This window comes from Hibiscus syriacus, unplaced genomic scaffold (genome assembly GCF_006381635.1).
Source record: "Hibiscus syriacus cultivar Baekdansim isolate YM2019G1 unplaced genomic scaffold, ASM638163v2 tig00111392_pilon, whole genome shotgun sequence".
Taxonomy (NCBI): domain Eukaryota; kingdom Viridiplantae; phylum Streptophyta; class Magnoliopsida; order Malvales; family Malvaceae; genus Hibiscus; species Hibiscus syriacus.
The window spans coordinates 975,083-995,871 of NW_024063078.1; the positions used below are offsets into that span (position 1 = coordinate 975,083).

A 20,789-nucleotide genomic window follows, 5' to 3' on the forward strand; every position below is an offset into this window, starting at 1 on the left:
TTAGTGAGTTAAGTGGCCAAAATAAAAATATATTAAAAGTTAGGTGATTAAATATGTAGTTTACCCTTACGCCTTTTCTTTCTCTGTCATTTTCTAGTCCAATATAGCTATAAATATGATAATACTAATGGTATCGTCGACTTTATGAAAAACTAATTTTCTAATTCAAATTCAATTTTAAATATAATAATACTAGTTATAAAAACGAATTAGAGTAATAGTATAAATAAAATATGAGATACTAATAAAAAGGTAAACTACGCATTTAGTAGCTGAATTATAAATTTTAATATGTTTTAGTACCAAACTTTTATTTTTTAATAACCATGTCTAACACTTAGTTTTTGTTCCATTTAATACCAATTAAAAACTTAACGTTAAGTTTTTTTTTTTTTAAAGTTTAGATACTAAGATGGATCAAAACTGATTACTTAGGTATTAAACACATTAAGCTTTTAACAAGAAAATATTAAAATAAAACAAAAATTAAATGTTAGATATAGTTTTGAAAAAAAAATTAAATACTAAAACGAATCAAAAGTGATAATTTAATTACTAAATGAGCAATTTACCCTAATAAAAATTGGAAAGTAATAGCTTAAAGTGTAACAATATGTGGCGTCTTTGGAAAGGGAATTGCATGGTATGGGAATATGCTTAACAGAGCCTAATGAGGGTCGGTAATGGGAGAAATTGGTTATAGGGGGATAAGACCTTTTGGTTGAAAATTATGTTGATGTTCAATACTGAACAATGGTGTGTTTATGCACGAACTAAACAAACTTGGTAATTAAAAAATTGTTGTTATTCTTTAAGGTCCCGGGTTCGAGCATCATGAACGTCAAGGATGTGAGAATTCAATGTCAAATGACTGAGACTTATCTTTGAACAGATATTGTCTTGTACTTACTCTAGATTATTCAATAACATTTAAGTCCTTAACGCTAAAACCAACGCAACAAGCCATTTATTGGCATAAATTTTCCTAATTCCCATACGCAATGCAAACATGTAGGATTTAAACCCAGTCTCATTTGGGAAAACTGAGCAGCAAAAGCATGCTAACAAAATCTCGAAAACCATCCTCTAAAGCGAAGCAATAAGAAGAGACCATAGCAAAAAACACTTTAGAGTTATGGCAAGTCTTGAAAGGCAATACCGTGTATAACTAATTAAGCAAAAAGATCTAGGTGTTTGTTGCCCTAGTGTAAATCTGCTGGCTCGAATGGGCGGAAACCAACCTGATCGACCCTCTTGCCATCAATTCCCTTATAGCCTTCCTCGCAAGTGATCCATTAATCTGCAAGACAGGAATAAAACAATGTCGGGACTTAAATGGCTGAATGCAGATTCATGTAACATGAATTCACACATGCATCAAGAAGCACACATAAAAAAGAACCCGAGCAAGAACCAACATCTTACTCTACGGCACAATAGCACAAGTGTATGTTGAAAACCTTAATTAAAGAAACAGACGATTCGAAAGAACAAATGCTTTACAGTCATATTAATCAAACAACAAGAGCTCACCCCAAAGGTACTTTGACATTTCAATGCCCTTTTGATTCCATTAAGATGCAGTTCAACTTTTATAAGCTACATTACTAGCTATATTAATAAAACCTGACCTGGATAAATACCTGCGAATTTCTTTATTCAAATCCAAGCGAGGCACAAACAAAACAATATTTGACTTACATGGCCAAATGCAGGTTCGTGTAATACAATTCATACATGCATTTAGAAGCATCCATATATAAGAAAAGAACACATCATCAAAGCTCATTTATCATCAATAATTAAAACCCAAATAGCCACGATTCAACACTAATAAGCCCTGGTATAATCATTGAACAGCAACAAATCATGTAACCAAACAAACAAATTAGATCTCCACATTCAGATGAAAAATCCAATAGTATCACAATTCACAAATGCAAGAGTAATGGAAAAGGTCATACAACAGAACGATTTACGTATAAAAATTATAAACATAAGAGGTTAAAAAAATCAGAAGTACCCTCAAACGATCAAAGAGAATGGAGGGAGTGATGAGCTTGTATTTAGGAGCTTCGGCGAGAAGCTTGTCATAAGTAGCTTGGTCGAACAGCACCATATTGTTCACCTTCTCCTTTTGTTTTCCCTTGCTCCACTTCTGTTAATACCCAAAAAGGGAAAACGAAAAAGAAACCTACATCATATCTAACTCTGAAAGCGCATAAAATCAAACACGTTTGTTTGATGGTAGCGAAAAGGAATTGACCTTCTTCTTCTGCTTGCCGCCACCAGACTTTGCAGGCTTGGATGATGGAGGAGGGGCTTTGTCTTTCTTTGGGGCCTGAAAAAACAAACCAAAATATGCAACAACAAAATCGAGATTGTTACAAATCTCAAACGGGATTGCTTTGAAAAACGAAGAGTGACAGATGAAAAAACCATTGGGATGTGGTGAAAGTGAAGAAGGAAGGGGAAGAGATGAGGCGCTTTTGGTTTTGGGTACGGTGATAGGGATGGGATTTAGAGAGACTAGGGTTTGGGTTCGGGTTTTAATTTGGAGAAAATAACCTCATTGACCAAAAATACCTTATAATATATGAATTTAACCAACTTTTTTTGGATTTGCCAAAATGACCAACTAAATCGCAATGCGATCGATAATTCACAACGCGATCTCCGGTATCGCAAATCAGTTTCCAGATTCGCAACGCGAACTTCGACTATCGCAATGCGAACTTGGACTATCACAATGCGAATATGTAAATCGCAATGCGAACTTGGACTATCGCAACGCGAACTTCGACTATCGCAATGCGAACTTGGACTATCGCAATGCGATAGTCGACTATCGCAATGCGAACTTGGACTATCGCAATGCGAATATGTAAATCGCAATGCGATAGTCGAAGTTCGCATTGCGATTTACATATTCGCATTGTGATAGTCGAAGTTCGCGTTGCGATTTTCCAAATTCGTTGCGATAGTCGAAGTTTGCGTTGCGATTTATTCCAAATTCGTTGTGATAGTCCAAAATCGCAACGACTGGTGGTATTGCATTTGTTTCTTAAGAATTTTCTCTAAAAAAATAGTATTCGCGCGTACGTGTCGAAGACACGTATTATCACGACCGCGACCGGACCCGACCCGACCCGACCCGACCCGAGACGAGACGGACGGCGACAGCGGCGGCGCGCGAGAGTCCCCCTTGTTCTCTATCACTCAATAAGGAAGTGGAAAAGCCAAGTCTTAAATATCATTCCCAATAGTGTTTCCAATACTATGTGGGATTGAGCATTACCAACACTTGTTTCCAATACAATGTGATTATTGAGGAAACAATTAACAATCATGCACCTTAAAACAACTGAATCAGCAACCAATTGCATTAGTATTATACGATTAAATATGTCATAATTAAAAGTCAATCTAAAATCAATCGCAATTATTGCAATTTTAAGCAAAACATTCAAAAATAATATCACTATTTAAGGCTCAATCCCACATAGTATTGGGAACAAGTGTTGGTAATGCTCAAATCCCACATAGTATTGGAAATACTATTGGGAATGATATTTAAGGCTCGGCTTTCCCACTTCCTTATTGAGTGATAGAGAACAAGGGGGACTCTCGTGCGCCGCCGCCTTCGACGTCCGTCTCGTCTCGTCTCATCTCGGGTCGTGGCCGTGGTCGTGGTAATACGTGTCTTCGACACGTCCGCGCGAATACTATATTTTTAGAGAAAATTCTTAAGAAACAAATGCAATACCACCAGTCGTTGCGATTTTGGACTATCGCAACGAATTTGAAATAAATCGCAACGCGAACTTCTACTATCGCAACGAATTTGGAAAATCGCAACGCGAACTTCGACTATCGCAATGCGAACTTGGACTATCGCAACACGAACTTCGACTATCGCATTGCGATTTACATATTCGCATTGCGATAGTCCAAGTTCGCATTGCGATAGTCGACTATCGCATTGCGATTTACATATTCGCATTGCGATAGTCCAAGTTAGCATTGTGATAGTCGAAGTTCGCGCTGCGAATCTGGAAACTGATTTGCGATACCGGAGATCGCGTTGTGAATTATCGATCGCATTGTGATTTAGTTGGTCATTTTGGCAAATCCAAAAAAAGTTGGTTAAAATCGTATAGTATAAGGCATTTTTGGTCAATGAGGTTATTTTCTCTTTAATTTATTTAATTATATATATTAGTTTAAATTTTATATATATATATATATATTAGTTTAAATTATATTTTTATTTTAGGTTCTTAATATTTTTATTTTAAAACTAAATTTTAAATTCTTTTTAAGTTTGTATTTTTTACATTTTAAGTTTTAATTTTTTTTAAAAATTATTAATTTATGAGATTCGAAGGAAAAATAATGATCGATATTAATATTTTTAATGTTTTATTTTAGAAATAAACTTTAATATATATATATATATATATATTCAAATATTTATCTTTAAAATTAACTTTAAATTACTACTTTTAAATTGTTTGTATTATAAACTTTTAAATTGTATGCAATTTCTATGTGGTTTTTTAAATAAATAATATGAAATTAATAAGTACTGAAGGAGGAATCTTAGTCGCTCTCCCTCTTTATTCCTTTCTTTTCTTTAGAGTTTATATCATTTTCTATATATTAGATTAACTTTTAGTTGGTGACAAAATCAATTTTTGTGTTGTCAGTTCTCTTATCTTTTTATTTTTCTTTAGTTTTTTAATAAGAATATTTTTTACCTTTGAGATACATTTTTTATCTTTTTTCTCGATCGTTTGGCTTTTTTAGTTTTATGTTTTCTTAGGATTAGGTTTGACGACACCACGACTAAATATGATAATTTTTATTTGTAATCATGTTGATTTTCCATTAAATGAACCATTAGATTGAATTTGGATACACGATTTTACGTTCGTGGATAGTTTCTCACGATGCTCGGCTTTGATTTACAGTTCTCGGTGATCTTTTAATAGTTTAATCATTTTTTGTGGTTCATTTGTTGATGTAGTCAGATTTATCTGTATCTATTTTTTGTTCGAGTCTTTTGGTTGAGTTTTTAACTTTTTCTATGTATGGTTCTTATATGATCTAAAATGATTAGTTTCAATGTTATAAGAAAATGTTCATATTATGGAGTTTATGATGATAGTTGTAAATCATTATTGTAATTTTAAATATTTTTAAATATATATATATATAATCGAATATACGTCATCCGAAAATATTTGTATCTATTTTTTGTTTGAATATTTTGGTTGATTTTTTAACTTTTTCCCGTATGATCCTTGTATGATATAAAATGATTAGTTTTAATGTTATAGGAAATATTTAAAACGTGTAGTTTATGATGATAATTGTAAATTATTATTGTAATTTTAAACATTTTCAAATATATATATATATATATATATATATATATATATAACAAATGAGTTTTGTTCCCTTTTTTTTGTTTTAAACGTAAATGTGGCTTTAATCTGACATAGCAAGTGGAGCACATATATTGGGAAAATTACTTATTTGGTCTTTTGATATTTGATGAATTATGTTAGTTTTATTTTTCCTTTAAGTTTGGCACTATATTATGCATACAATTCATTTTGGTCCTAGAACTTTAATTTTAAATTGAATCCTTAGATTTAGATTTCAATTATTTTAGTCCTAATTTAGATTATTTTATCTAGTATCAGTTTCTTTATTTTTTTAAAAACTTTTTTTTTACTTTTTTTTATTTCTCTTTTACATTTCTTATGTGTGTGTATATATATATATAATCGAATATCCATCATAAATACGGATACCCAAATTTTATGAGTACCTAATTATCAAGTATCCAGACTTAATAGATTGAAACACGGGTCGACAAATATAAAACTAAAAGAATCAGGTACTTAAAAAATACATATACTCGAATTTAAACGCTAATGAAAATCTAACACGCCTACTCACTTATCCTTCCTTTTCCACCTGCCCTAAAACCCCTCCAACTTTCTTCTTCACTCCAAGCTTCTCCCCCACTTTAAACCCATCAGCCTACCCCCGTAAAACACTGAATCTAAATTCAAATATATTAATAATTAAATAAAGTTTTTTTAATAATTATTATTTCAAAATTTTTCTTTTTCGTCGAATTCGCTATATCTGTTTTCCCAAAGAAAATTGCTCTGCCATGGCCAGAGGCAAAGCGCCGAGGAGAACTATCGAGTCTTATACACTCCGGCAAATCAATACAACAATTAAAGGTAAGCCTAGCAATAAACTTCGACTTCTTTTCTATTTTCCTCCTCTTTTGCTTTGGTGTTTATAAAAGTGGTGGTGGTGATCGATAGCGGGGGATAGCGTGTTGATGCGACCAGCGGAGCGATCGAAACCTCGATACGTGGCGAGAATCGAGCGGATCGAGGCGGACGTACGTGGGGGAAACGTGAAGGTGCACGTGAGGTGGTATTATCGGCCGGAGGAATCGGTCGGAGGGAGGAGACAGTTCCACGGTTCTAAGGAGGTTTTCTTGTCCGATCATTACGACGTGCAAAGCGTCGATACCATCGAAGGAAAGTGTACGGTTCATAGCTTCAAAAGCTATACCAAGCTTGATGCTGTTGGAAACGAAGACTACTTCTGTCGTTTTGAGTACAATTCCTGCACAGCTGCTTTCAATCCCGATCGCGTTGCCGTGTGAGTTCCTCAGTAATTTGTACCTTTTATGTATGCTTTAATTTCTGTGTGGCTAGTGATTTTCACTTTTCATCACCCCCAATTGATATTTGTTCATTGCCATTCATTCTATGCATACAACTACTTGCTTAAGTTCAAATTTGTAGGGTTTTGTTTAGCATATTATAGATTAGGGTTGTTAAAGTTCTACTCGATGTGGCAGCTATTGCAAATGTGAGATGCCTTACAATCCCGACGATCTAATGGTTCAGTGCGAAGGCTGCAGTGACTGGTGAGGATGCTTGGGGTTATTTTAGCTGACTTAGTTTTCCTTTTTTTCGATTAAGCTAAAGGTGATTACAAAGCAGTATATGTTCTAAGTTCTCTTAACCATTTGACGATAAACACTTAATTACTTTTGTAGTCGTTGGTGTTCAAAATATAAACCAACTACCAAGTGTTCTCTCCATGACGCCTTAGTTTCGAACTCGTCTCTGAGATTATACTTTGATTTGAAGACACTTATTTTATTAGCTTCTGTGGATAATATGCAGTGAATTTATGTAGTATGGTGTTCAACTTCAGCATATACTTTTGATTCAGGTTTCACCCTGCTTGTATAGAAATGACAGCAGAGGAAGCGAAAAGACTTGATCACTTCTTTTGTGAAACTTGTTTACCTGAAGGTCAAAAGAAGCTGCGGATTTCCCATGCCACTTCCAAACACTCAGATACAAAGGTATTCCCAATTCCCTCTCCTTATGTTTCTTTTTGGTAGTATTTTACTCTATGTTGCTTCATCTAATCATTTTCTTGAAGTATACATACCAAACATTAGGAGTTCGAGAAATCATTTTTGTAAGAGAAAAGAGTATAAAGAGTATGCATCATGTTGTTGAACATTGTTGATTAAAATTTACATACGAATCTAGAGTTCATACCTTAATGATATCCCAGTGATAGTTTAATGATACGGATTAAGTTTTAAATCGAACTGTGTTTACTAGATTCTTCAGCTTGTGTGTAACTGACATTTAACCCTAACATCGACATCATGTTTCAGATGGATACAAAACGGAAACGACAGAGGTGAAAAAGGTACATAAACCCAGCGTTATTTAGTCAAGAGACGAGTGGTTTTCATTGTTAAATGATGGTTGAGTTGATACTAACTGACTTAACTGGTTCCAAACCCTTAGTTTGTGTTTATAGGGTTTGGGGTCAGTCAGTGGAACTCAACTATGTGATTTGGTTGTACCGTGTCTGGTTTGTAAATTAAGGTCGTATTGTATATAAACCAAAAGCTGTTTTTAGCTTTAGATTCCTGGGATTTATCATTTGCTCTACGCTAAACACTTGGCAAATTATAAGACAAGATCGATCACAGACGAACAAAAGGAAAACAAATTCATCACAACGTAATTCTACAATTTGTGGTGCAATGGCTAAGTTTCACAAAGAAGCAGAGTATAAACTAAATCCATATGCCTTTCATCCCCCATCTGGCTTACCCGTAGTTGTATCAAAATATCCCTAAATTTCCTCAACATGTAATAAAACTGAAAAATTCAAGTCAACCAAATGGGTGTTTTACCCATCTATAGCAGACACCGACAGATTTGAACAAAATAAACAAAGATGAGTCCAATGCATCTACTAGTACCTGATGTGTGCGTTTTAGAGCTTTTGCCTTGTATCGCTGTATAATGTTATATATTGGCTTTAACTTGTTGATCTCTTCCATACTATAACAACACCGTAGAGGTCCGCCGAAGCCAACGAGTTCTCCCCGTGGTTCCGAGCTACTACTATATAACCGGACCCATGCAGACAACAATGATCTCAAGTGTTAAATAAAAAAGCTACAAATGAGTGATCCGCTAGTACTCAATGGAGTTTAACCTGTAACTTATTTACACATGCATGTTTCGGTCAAGGAAGTAGACATTTGAATCATCACTCAATATATAACGATAATAGCCGACAGGTATTGTGATTCGAAAATGAAGTTGAACAGTGGCAAGTAAGTGGCAGATACATTGTCCCTTGTCAAGGGAAAGCAGAAGGCAGAAGGATGGTTGAATACTTGGAAGTGGTCAGATAAGCTTGTACTTCCAAAGCGACACTGTAAGTAGGAACGGATGCAAGAATTTTTATTAGGAGTGTGAACTTAAGAAATTATATTAAAAATTTTAGGGGTGTGAAATTAGATAATCAATAGAAAATATAAATAAAAAACTTAAAATGTAAAGAAATTTAAAATTTCTAGCACCCTCAATACCTCCCTCGGTCCATCCCAAACTGTAAGTCAAATATTATGGGTTGTCAATTACGTGAGATAAAAACCAGAAGTAGAAGGTATAATTTTCTGAACAAACCTAAAGAAAGAGGGAATTTCTGCTTATTTTTTTTTAAATTACAAAAAGCCTCAAAATCCCTAAAATCCCCAAATCCTAACACTAACATGTGGCCGCCCTTTCCGGCCATGACCACCGTCGCCGAGTAGTCCTTATCATCATCCTAGTTATAATTCGCCGTAGTTGTCGTCGATTGGCCGTCGAAATCGCTTAGGATTGTGATTTTCATCCTAGGGCTCTAGGGGTATAAAATGTCGATTCGTCGTTGATCGACCGTTGATTAGTCACGATTTCATAGGAGTTTTGGTCGCCGAGGGGAGGTGAGGTTGGGTGGAGCTTCGTCGATGACAAAGGGTGACGGTTGGCGTGGGTTTAGGGGTTGAAATGAAGGTTTTCAAAGTATTGGGGTAATTTTAAAATTTATGTGGTTTCTTTTTTAAAAATATATAATTTTATTTTTTAAATTTTATATAAAATTTTTAAAATTATCATATATGACAAGTGTCACTTAACGGAGGAAATTGATGCCCGTTGACGGCTTGAAACATTTTGAGTAACAGAATGAAACGTTAGGCACCAAACTGAAACGAAATAAACATTAGACACTAAACTGAAAAATAAGCATAGATTGGACATCTTTTGTATAATTAAGCCTTTAGTTTTCCTTGTTTGCTCTTTATATATCCGCCCTCGTTAAAGATCTACCTACTTCGCTCCCTTTTTTTAGCGTAAAGTACACAAATAGTACTTTGATTATAGGGTAATATTGTGTTGAATCATTTAACTATTAAAAGTTATAAAATGATATTATGACTATAGAGTGTTGCTTTGTTGAGTCTCATACTATTAAAAAATATAAAATGGTCACTTGACTAATTAGTATGCTTAAAACCCGTCCTTTTTCGTTTTGATGACATTCTAAGCCGGATATTAATATGCTAACTGAGATATGATAAAATATTATCTCAGAGTCTCAAAAAATTATCATATCTCGTTCAACTGATTAACATTCAACTCATATTGTTGTCAAATTTTTAACGAAAAATGAGAAGTTTAGAACATACTAAATAGTAGGGGACTCAACAAAATGTTACCCAATGGTCACGAGACTCAACAAAGAATTACCCAATGGTCGGGGGACTATTTATGTACTTTACCCCTTTTTTTAAAATATTTTGTTAGTTGTATGTAAACTTTATTTAAATAAAATATAATGAAATTATCAAAAGAAACCAAACTTAATTCGTTCCACAAATCTATTTAATATTCAAATTTTGTGAATGTTGATTTTGTGATATACGCGTATAATCAACCTTCCTCGTCAATTTTTTGTGTGTAGTATGAAGATTTTTGGTATACAAATTTGCCTCAGCAGTAAGAATGGTAAATAAGTACAATTTCGTGAATTTTACACTATATTTATTATAATTAGAGCGGGGATGCATATAAATTTAGTGGGTAGTAGGCGGATGTGGATGTTAAAAGTCATACATGTCGTGAGTAGTGAGTAGGCGATGGATTTAAGACTTTAACCGTCCTGTATCCGCCCGCCCTTCACTCGCTCCCTCTAACAATCTACCATATAAATTTTGGATCATTATAAATTTATATATAATTTCATAAACTACTCTGTTAATCTTGAGATTTTATAGTATTTAACTTATAATTTAACTAAATGTTAGGATATAAATATTTTTAAAATTAAAAAACGCCGTTATATTTTAAGATTTTATGTATTAAGACCTTAGTTTATTTTAAAATCTATGTTAATCCTTAACTCAGTTAATCTTTGATTTATTTTATTATGCTTTTTAATGGACAAGTACAAATGGGTACGAATTGGGTAATGGATATTTAATTGGATGTGGATTTAAAAAATTTACTCATAGTAGATAGTGAATAGGTAATGAATAAAAAATATTAAGTGAGTATGAGGATGTAAAAAAAGTAGCTATACCCACCACACCCGTTTACCGTCCCTACTCAACAGCAACTAAACAAATGGCTCCTTTTATTTAAAATAGAAACATAAAATATATTAAAACTTTATTAAATAAAATGCTAGCAAATAAAAAGTCACCAACGAGAAGGCAAAAAAAGCAGGAAGCAGTGTTGAGGCTGTTGAAAGGCTTTCCTGCTGCATTTAAATCCGATTTCCTAATGATTGTTCTAATCAACAAAACTTGTTACGTACCTATCAAAATTCGACTCAATCGTCATAGTTTCTTTATTCGATTCTTCGAATGCTTCAATCGTCTTCATCGTCGATCGCCACGAAGGAAAATGGATAGAACTTGTAACCGTCTCCCTCGTAGAATTTGTTCTGGAATTCTACCCAATGAAGTCTCAGAGCATGTAGGAAAGCACTCAAGGTCTCCATGATTAGCAATACACCCACGGTTGCAAAAATAAAGATGATGATGCCAACAACCAGGATAACCATGTTGTCGTATCTGTAGCCATCATCACATGCATACCAAATGCACCCAAAGTTTAGACTTTCCATCTATGATGAACTCATTGAACGGAATAGAATATGAAATGAAAGGATCATCAAGCCAGGCAGGGATGGACCTAGAGGGGTGCGGGCAGGGACGGTCACTCCTAAGAGTTTCAAATTCCTATATGTTTTAGATATTTTCTTTGTATTTTCTATTAAAAATATGTTTTCAACCCCCTAAAATTTTATAAGTTCTCCCCATACTTGAAATTTTATAAGTTCTCTCCTCCTACATGAAATCTTGCGTCCGTCCTTAGAGCTAAGCTATCCTTGAAATATATGAGAAATATTATTTTTTTTGTGTGTTGGGGGGGGGGTTGGGTTTAAACATGTTTGGCTTATACTCTTATCTAATTCTCGTCCTAAGTTCAGATAAATAAGTCTTAGGAGCAATATCATAAGATATAAACTGCCAAGATTTGTTAGTTCTGCTCGTTGAGGAATTATAAGCATAACATAATGCGAAAGACGTACCCCCAAGCAAGGAGAAGAACCTTCTCATAGAACACAATTGACAACTGTGAGTGAGCAAGACTGCAAAAAGGGAAGAACAAACATCATGAATTTGCAGGCTAGGCTTTCATAAAATCCAACGACATTCGTATAAAAGAACAAAAACAGTAAAAAAGGCGAAAATAATTGTAGCCTATTCTTGGGGAACTTATACTGGAAAGCACGAAGCAATTTCTCTATGGAAATCAGGTATATGTGTCAAAGAACCATTCACCTAACAATATGCAGAAAAGAAAGCTTATCTGTATGGTATTTTCAATTAATTTATACAATCAGATGGGATGAGCATGCACAAATGAGCTCACCATCTTTTAAAATTTAGATTTGAAATTGGTGTTATTTCAGCTAAAGTTAGCATAAATTTAAATTACTAACAATATACCTGAGGGCCCATAGTCGGAGGTATGAGGCTGTGTTTGAAACTGCACCGAGCACAAACTCTATGGTATGTATGAGTTGATGCACAAAGACTTCACTAAACTCAAAATCCCCATGACCGTGGCCATGGGAAACATGACTCGCTTCTGAATGGAGAGTGACATCCGTTGTTTCAACTGGCGAGTATGATTGGCCTCGATGCCTCTAAAGAAAAGGCACAGCACAGATAATAAGTGATCGAAAGAGGATGTTTTGGTAAGAATTTGAGAAAGAGCATAACATTACGTTTTCATGTTGTCTCTTTAGAAGAAATGGCTTTGGTAATAGCATCCATGGTACGGACACCAGGGCAAGTAATAATAGCACAAGCTGGAAAGAAATGCGTAAAAATATGAAGTGGGATGAACATTCCGCCAGTGAATGGTATAAAATTAAAAATGAACATAAAAAGCAAGAGAAATAACCTGGGCTCTTTTTTGGCCCGGAAAAAGCTGATTATCCCCCAATTCATCAGTAGGGCTCAGGAACATGTATATCATGATGTGGTACAAATCAGCTTGTGAACCAGTGTACCATTTCAAAATGATAAGGAGTGATAGATAGCCGAATAGGCTGTTCAGAAATATCATCTGGGGAATGAATTGAAACCTGAAAAATGCGTGAGCGAAGGCAACCTCAGTCAGCGGTCAGCTAAAGACCTGGAATATCTAAGCAAAGCAAAGAACTTGACTGACATATCAAACTTACCATATATTCACGCTATTACCAAAGAATGTTGCATTGCAATAACTCAAAATAATTCCGAGGTTCATCTGAGCCACCCCAAGAAGGATTGACATTTTCATCTTTAGAGAGTTTAGAAATGGCAGCTCACTACGGGTACCATGCCATGCAGAATCCACCCCAAATGGGTAAGTGTCACGCACCTTAATTAAACCAATAGAATATGCATCACTGCAAAAATGCAGCCAAAAAGCAATGAGGAAGGGATTCTTCTAAAGTAGGAAGAGTATACAACATTGACAACTTCGCGATTGGAATACCGGCAAGAGAGGTCACGACAAGCATAAGCTGAGGGACCAAATAAATCAAGAGCTACAGAGAAACACTCATTATAGATAAACCCGGCATAAATTGAGAAGAGTGACATCATCAAAATAACATAACGGCCACCGAATGTCATTTCTGTTATATCTCCAAGCTTCTGCAGTTTCCAAGAAATATAATTTACTTAGTTTCCATCCATAGAAACAACAAACCAAGAAGGAAAGCAGATAAGATTACAAACGCGGAAAACAAAAAGGTATCTCTACTTTGTAAGCAAACCCATCGAACCAAAACCACAAACATGGCAAGCTCATATTTCCACAAACCCCATTACATGGAATCATTCACAGCATATATTAAGGTTAATGTGATCCTTATTGAACTTTTCTGTTCACAGAAATAAACCAAAAATCTCTTTTTAATATAATCCATTGTCACACATGTATTTATAGTGTTAGAAAAATTAAAACACAAGAGAATATTGTTCTTTCAGCAGTTTAATTAATCGTCAATGAGACCGACAAAGTAGAAAATAAACAGAAAAAGGTTAAAAAGAACAATGGAAGAATAGATATGTCCTCAAATAGTTTTCCATACCAGCATACAAGCGGTAAAGTTCTAGAAACTGGAACGTTGATAATATCATCACAGGCTTACCTGACTAGAAAGTTTCTTTTCCCGGACAATCAAAATTAATGTTGCAAGTAACAAGCATATTCCATGCCCCCAATCACCAAACATAACAGCAAAAAGGAAAGGAAATGTAACAATTGTGAAAACACCTGGATTTGCTTCCTGATACTTTGCCACTCTGCAGTTAAATGGGACAAAGATCATTTTATTTCTGCTTGTCACAGGAAAATTAATGCATGAACAAAGATATAGAACATACAAAGAAAAGATGGACACCAAAAAAGGATACCAAACCAACAAGCTAATAATAAGGTAAAATGGCAAATTTACCAAATAAAAATGCAATAGGAAATAAGAATTTGAATACGTCAACATGACAAAAAGATGAATACTGAATAATCTCTTCTTTGAATTCAATAGTAATCCAAAATAACTTTTCAGGATCTTTAAGTATGAATTAGGAATCTTGCCCCATAATTCTCCATTTTCTAACTCTATGCACCCTGGCAGACAATAATTTTTCAATCTAGTCATTACAATTATCTCTCATATAGGTTGTATTGTAGATATCAACCCTTCAATTTTTCATTAAATTACAGTGGAACGGAACATATAGAATGTGTACACCTAATTCCTGGGTCCAAATGAGGTCAACGCGTTTATTTAATTTGGACAGAATATGTTTATAGAAGAAGATAAGTCCATCAATATGCAGAAAATGCTTGAAATGCACGTGTATGTTACAAATTAGATATATCAATTAGGATATTTTACAAAATGTTTTTGTGAACTTACCCATATGCATCGACAATTTCCTGAAAAGCAGCAGTAAATTTATTTGTGCAAAAGTAGGTAGGTGGTAACTCTCTTGTATGCATGACCTGTAAAATGGCTCCAACTTGAGAGTTGGAGTCAACTGAAGCCCGCTGCAATGCCTCCTGAATCTGAATAAAAAAGGCTCAAACTCATACATCATTATCTACTAAATAAAATGTTCTCTTTAAGGTTCTACCAAAAACAAAAAACAATTCAAGAAAGGTCACGATGAATTAAAAACTTTCAAACAAGGACAAAGAGATATGTAAAGCACAAAGGACAGAAAATTAATACATGTTTTGTGGCAAAAACAGGACTCCATGCCTCAGCCACAAGACATTTCTTTGTTACATCAAGACTAAGCATATTCAGAGTATGATGGATTGATTTCTCCTTCTTGACCTACAGGAGCGAAAGAAATGTAGTTTACTCACTGAACTTGATCCATATGATATAGAACACCAACTTATGACTGCAACAATGCATTAGCATCTCATGCGCAAGAGGAACACATAAGCACGTATCACATGCAATGCAAAAGATGATCAACAAGTAATATAATTTAAATTTCAGACCTTAAGGTTCCATTGCTCAAACTGAACACCAATAGTCTGCAACAAATGGTACCGGTGAAGCGATCCAGCATCTATGGTAGATTTTAGGTCCAAAATTTTTCCCGAAATCTAAAATTTATAGTGAATGCAGAGATCAGTCAGATAAAAAATTCTTAAAAGCAGAAAGATTCAAGTTTTGCTAAGAGAGGCATTAAAATAATCGCAACAAGAGCAGGGGGTGTTCCTCATCAAGAAGTAAAATCGAGGGAGATATCTGTGAGAAAGAAGAAGAGAGATACGCATGCATACTCAGACAATCTAACTAATAGAGAATTGGAAAGCCTGAAATGTCACACAAACAAACATATTATGTTAAGAAACAATGAAGAACCAGTCTACCAAACCATTCAGAAAAGCATACAGAAATGATAATTTAAAGAAGAAAAAGTAATGATCCATACCTCAGAAATCATCAGAGCCTGTTTGCCATGGTCCTCAGAAAAGGGATAACGGTTAGCTCCAAAAGCATCACAGATCTTCAGAATTTTTTTCTTTGCTCTTTCTCCGGAGAAGAAAACCATAAATACATTTTTCTCCATCTGCACATTGATATTCACTAATCAAAGACAAACAAAACTTGTTTCAAGATTAGACAAGGATCTACTCTTCATAAGCCCAAGCTTCAAAACAATACCAGCTAACAACAAACATAAGCATGATCAATACCACAAAAAACCTTATACCAAAAGTCTTATTTTTCTCAGAAACTTAAAACTAGATCAATTTTAACATTCCAGTGCCATGAAGGGTTTGCTATTTTTGTGTACATTCACATCCATGACCATAGGCACATAATAAAGACAATGCAAGTCTGAGTAACTTGAAGGAACACAAGAGACATTCTTTCATGTGCATGTGCGTGTATATCTACCCGTATTCTGTGATGCAAGTACTATGCAGTAAACACCACTATTAATTTATCGTGTACAATAATTAATTAATTTCCTGTCTCCCTTCTAAAATATCAAAAGAATAGGAACAAAACTGGCAAAAAGAATCACCTTCTCTGCAGAAATAGGATCAATGAAAGGTGCCTCTATAGGAACCTGCTTGAGGAACACATTTCCCCTAGTTGCACGAAATAAAATCCTCTCAAATGCCATAGACTTTCCCCTAGGAACAAGGCCAGTAATAAACCCCAACTTCACTAGGTTTGACAAATCTGCTGAGGTTTCCTACATAAACAGTGAGGAAGTTTTGAGTAAAAGCATCCATCATAACTAATCAGTACAGTATGTTAAAAGAAAGATCCTGCTATACTTGCTCCTGTAACAAAGGAGTTTCTATGGATTCTTCACTAATTTGACTTGATCCCATTTCCCTCCGCTGAGCTGTAGCATTTTGTTGGGCTGAAGGAAAAAAGTCACCAGCCTAAACAGAAAAATAAATTATCATTTTATGCAATTACTAAAAGCATTCCAAGCTGGAAGGAAATTAAAGAGATACCAACCTAACTGTAGAGAGATAAAATGATATACAAACAAGATAATTTTATATTTGAATTTAAGTCCACTAAAATATAATTTTAGAAACAAGAACAAATACTGACTTAAGTCTTTATCTGATCAAACACGCAATAGCAATGTCTATTGACTCCTATCCAATTGGCAACTCAGTGTTTCAACTCTGAATATTTTATTGCTCTAAAAAAGTGTAATCTTTCACTGGAAGAATTAGCAACTGCACCAGAAATACTTTATATTACTGTTTCTCATGATGCAAAAATATGCATAGGAACTAGTAAGACAACCATGTCAAGCTTCATTATGGCAGGAAAAAAGAAAGAAGCCATACCTTCTTCAAAACACTGTTATACTCGACCAGCTCATTATAACTACGTTGCAATTTTTCACCATTTGCATTTATTTCAATCAGCTCTGCCTCAAGTTCTCCTAGTTTCACCTTGCAAGTGATAAATAAAAGAAAGAAAGAAAAGAGTTGAGTTGAGTTGAGTTGAGTTGAGTTCAAGAATAATATAAACCATATCTTAGCAACAGATGATGTACCTCTAAGTCATCCACATCAATGTCAGTTTCTGGCACAGATTTCGCTGAAGGGGATAGGCCTGCTTTTAGCATTTGCTCCTTGAAAAAACCCAAAGTACGTGCCATCTCTCCACATTTTTCAATCTTCATGAGAAAGAGATGTTAACAGACAGAAACAAATGCAAAATCTGACCAGCATAATTTCGTTGAAATTGTTAATGTAAACTTAAATTATGGCAATGAACCTTAACATCAATAAAATTGTTAATGTAAACTTAAATTATGTAGGGTTGTCTCTATAATGGAACTCTACGATATCCAATCTGGATTAGCCGATGATACAGGTGATCAATCCAAAATAAAAAAGAAAAGAAAATACCTGACCAGCATAGGTTCGTTGAAATGGACTTTTCTCTGAATTCAACTGTAAGAAATCACACACGCATACACACACCAAAACAAAACAAAACAAAAAACATCAAACTCAAATCTCCATTAATTGAATTTGATCCATCATATCAAGTACATTTTTTTAACAAAATAGCTTCTCATCAAGAAGAAATGAACAAAAACGAGATATCGATCCTTACTACTAACAACGTCGGGCACTTAATTCCAGTCTAGGATTTTAATAAACTACGATCAAGACTCAATCACCGAAGTTCAAGTTCTATTACATTGCAGAACAAAGTGAGATTACAAGTTTCCGACAAAAATTAAGCATCGAATATCAGCATTATTATCAACACAAGTGATCACAAGTCAATAATAATAATAATAATAATAAGCAGAGTACGGACGTCTTTGAATTGGAGGAGGCCGAGGTCGCCGAGATAAGAGACGGTAAGGCGAGCGGACTCCATTGGAATGATAAGCTGAACCAATTGCATTGGCTCGGAACGAAACAGATCCATCGGGGGACAGCATCCACCACGAGAGTCTCCCATTGGTTAAGATTCTATTAACTTTCCGGTGAGGAGCAAGCACGCCGGGATCGGTCAACGGAATGTTCAATCTCCTTTGTTTTGTTCGGTTTTTGGAGTTCAATTAATCAGCAGCGCGCGTAAGTAGTGGAAAAACAGAAACGCAGTGTCAGGTGGGAAAGAGAGAATGGAAACCGAGAGTGAACGATCCCACTGTTTGTTAAGATTTTATTTTTTCTGCTCCAAGTAAGCCTTTTATTTATTTATTTGGGTAAACTACGCATTTAGTACTTAAGCTATCAGTTATAGTCTGTTTTAGTATCTAAACTTTCAAATTTTTTTCAAAACATACCTAATGTTTAGTCTTTGTTTCATTTTAGTACATGCCTTTAAAAACTTATCGGACGAGATGACGATGCACAGCTCTGGTGGACGGACGACCAATCCGAACGGTATAACATGAGAGAATGACGAGTCGACCAACATAGTCCAATTTTAGGCCCATCGAACTGTTGACGACGAAGATCGAAGGATGAAGAATTCGAAGATTCTATCATCAATTCGAGAAGATTGATGCATTTTCCGATGAAACAGAGGTCGAAGTCACGTTCAGGGGTCGAAAAGGTACGGGCTGGAAAGTTTGAGCTTCATCGATTAACAGATGCGACAGCTGACGACTGTAGTCGCGACGATCGGCAAGCCCGCCCACTAAGTTTTTAACGGTGGGATACTAAAATGAAACAAATACTAAACGTTAGGCATAATTTTGTAAAAAATAAAAAGTTTAGGTCTAAAACTGACTAAAACCGATAGTATAAGTACTAAACACATAATTTACCCTTATTTATTTTCTAATTTCCTGTGTGGTCGCTTGTGAACTGGGGCTTGGTTAGCGTTGAAGCTGAAAATGGATTTTGATGATAGCCCATGCCCAGAATGAATAATTATTAATTGGATAAGCCCGTTCTTAAGCCGACCGACATAATGTCCTTATAGAATTAGTATCTAAACTCTAATTTTTAAATTTTAATCATGATTCAAACAAATTTAAAACAATCAAATTGTGATGAGTTAATTACATCATATGTTCTCAAGATATGACCCTCATTTTAAATCAGTCCCTAAACTTTTGAATTTTTCAATTTCATCCTCAAACTATGGCTCCCATTCTAAATTAGTCCTTAAACTTTTGAACATTCTAATTTCATCCCTAAATCATGACTCTCTTTCTAAATCGGTCATCAAACTTTTGAATATTCCAAATTCATCCAAATATGTAATTAGTTTCAACCATAGTTTAACCAAAAATTTGTTTTTTTCAAACATATAATAAAATAAATTGGCCTAACGGTTTTATTAACAAGGAATGTGATTAGTATATACATATAATTTGAGATGAAATTGGAATGTTCAAAACATTTATGGACCAATTTAGAATGATAGTCATAGTTTAGGGATGAAATTGGAAAGCTAAAAAGTTTGAGGACTAATTTAGAATTATAGTCATATTTAGGGATGAAACTAAAAAATTTAAAAGTTTAAAGACCAATTTAAAATGAGAGTCATACTTTGAGGATATGTGATGTAATTAACTCAACTGTGAAATATGAATGGAATCTTTAACTTAAATATAATGCAAAAATCAATAATGAAATTTTACTTGATAAAGTAAATAACTGCCATTTTTACAATAAATGAATTCTCAAAATTTGATTATAAACCATAAACCTTAAATTTTAAATAAATCACATGACATTTAAATAAAAAATATGATTTTATATAATTTACATTATATATATATATATATATATATATATATATATATATATATACTTTGACCTTCCCTGAATGGTAAATTATTGTTTTAGCCCCTTTATATTTCATTAATTTTCAAATTATCACAATAATACAATTATATTTTGATATTTTAAAATAAAAAAAAATTATGTTTTAATCTCTTTAAAATTATAAAATTCTAAATTAACGTAATAATAAAAAATATTATAATTTTTTTGAGTAAATCACAAATTTGTTCGTTGAATTTTTCTCTTTCTCCTATTTTACTTATTTAAATTTTTTAATGTAATAGTTAAATTATAAACATTAATTTTTTTTGTTACATTCGATTATGTGACTTATTTTAAAATTAAAACCAGTCGATTTTTAACTCTCTCTCTCTCTCTCTCTCTCTCGCACGCATACTTAACATGACATGATTTTAGTCACTCAACGCGTACTCATCCTAGCCCTAAAACCAAACATGCATACTAAGCATCTTCAACTCGCTTGTGTTTAGGATTAGGAGATCGAGATATTTTCTGGACACTAGGAGTCGGAGCAGCATAAGA

At 34.1% G+C, this 20,789-nt stretch overlaps 3 protein-coding genes across 4 annotated transcripts; 1 reads left to right on the top strand and 2 right to left on the bottom strand.

Moving 5' to 3' along the window:
- Window positions 1-1,135: 1,135 nt before the first annotated feature.
- On the bottom strand, window positions 1,136-2,504 carry LOC120160456 (40S ribosomal protein S25-4-like). Its single transcript, XM_039170871.1, has 4 exons — window positions 2,440-2,504; window positions 2,267-2,341; window positions 2,024-2,158; window positions 1,136-1,300 (listed from the first exon to the last, which is right to left on the bottom strand). The coding sequence occupies exons 1-4, from the start codon at window positions 2,440-2,442 to the stop codon at window positions 1,187-1,189; spliced, it is 327 nt and encodes a 108-aa protein (XP_039026802.1). The 5' UTR covers window positions 2,443-2,504; the 3' UTR covers window positions 1,136-1,186.
- Window positions 2,505-6,013: 3,509 nt separating this feature from the next.
- Window positions 6,014-7,994, top strand: LOC120160219 (chromatin remodeling protein SHL-like). 2 transcript variants are annotated; one of them, XM_039170632.1, is made up of 5 exons: window positions 6,014-6,263; window positions 6,351-6,696; window positions 6,899-6,967; window positions 7,279-7,414; window positions 7,739-7,994. In XM_039170632.1, exons 1-5 carry the CDS (start codon window positions 6,191-6,193, stop codon window positions 7,766-7,768), a joined length of 654 nt encoding a protein of 217 aa, XP_039026563.1. In that variant the 5' UTR covers window positions 6,014-6,190; the 3' UTR covers window positions 7,769-7,994. The 2 variants fall into 2 exon arrangements, with proteins under 2 accessions (XP_039026563.1, XP_039026564.1); XM_039170633.1 differs by lacking the exon at window positions 6,899-6,967 and having other exon boundaries at window positions 6,020-6,263.
- A 3,182-nt stretch (window positions 7,995-11,176) lies between these two features.
- Window positions 11,177-18,644, bottom strand: LOC120160418 (V-type proton ATPase subunit a3-like). The gene is made up of 18 exons (XM_039170835.1): window positions 18,319-18,644; window positions 17,898-17,942; window positions 17,540-17,662; window positions 17,328-17,435; window positions 16,794-16,904; window positions 16,535-16,708; window positions 15,935-16,072; window positions 15,495-15,602; window positions 15,214-15,321; window positions 14,899-15,047; window positions 14,128-14,281; window positions 13,467-13,627; window positions 13,171-13,377; window positions 12,888-13,071; window positions 12,709-12,792; window positions 12,428-12,627; window positions 12,007-12,066; window positions 11,177-11,485 (listed from the first exon to the last, which is right to left on the bottom strand). The coding sequence occupies exons 1-18, from the start codon at window positions 18,463-18,465 to the stop codon at window positions 11,281-11,283; spliced, it is 2,466 nt and encodes an 821-aa protein (XP_039026766.1). The 5' UTR covers window positions 18,466-18,644; the 3' UTR covers window positions 11,177-11,280.
- Window positions 18,645-20,789: the final 2,145 nt, after the last annotated feature.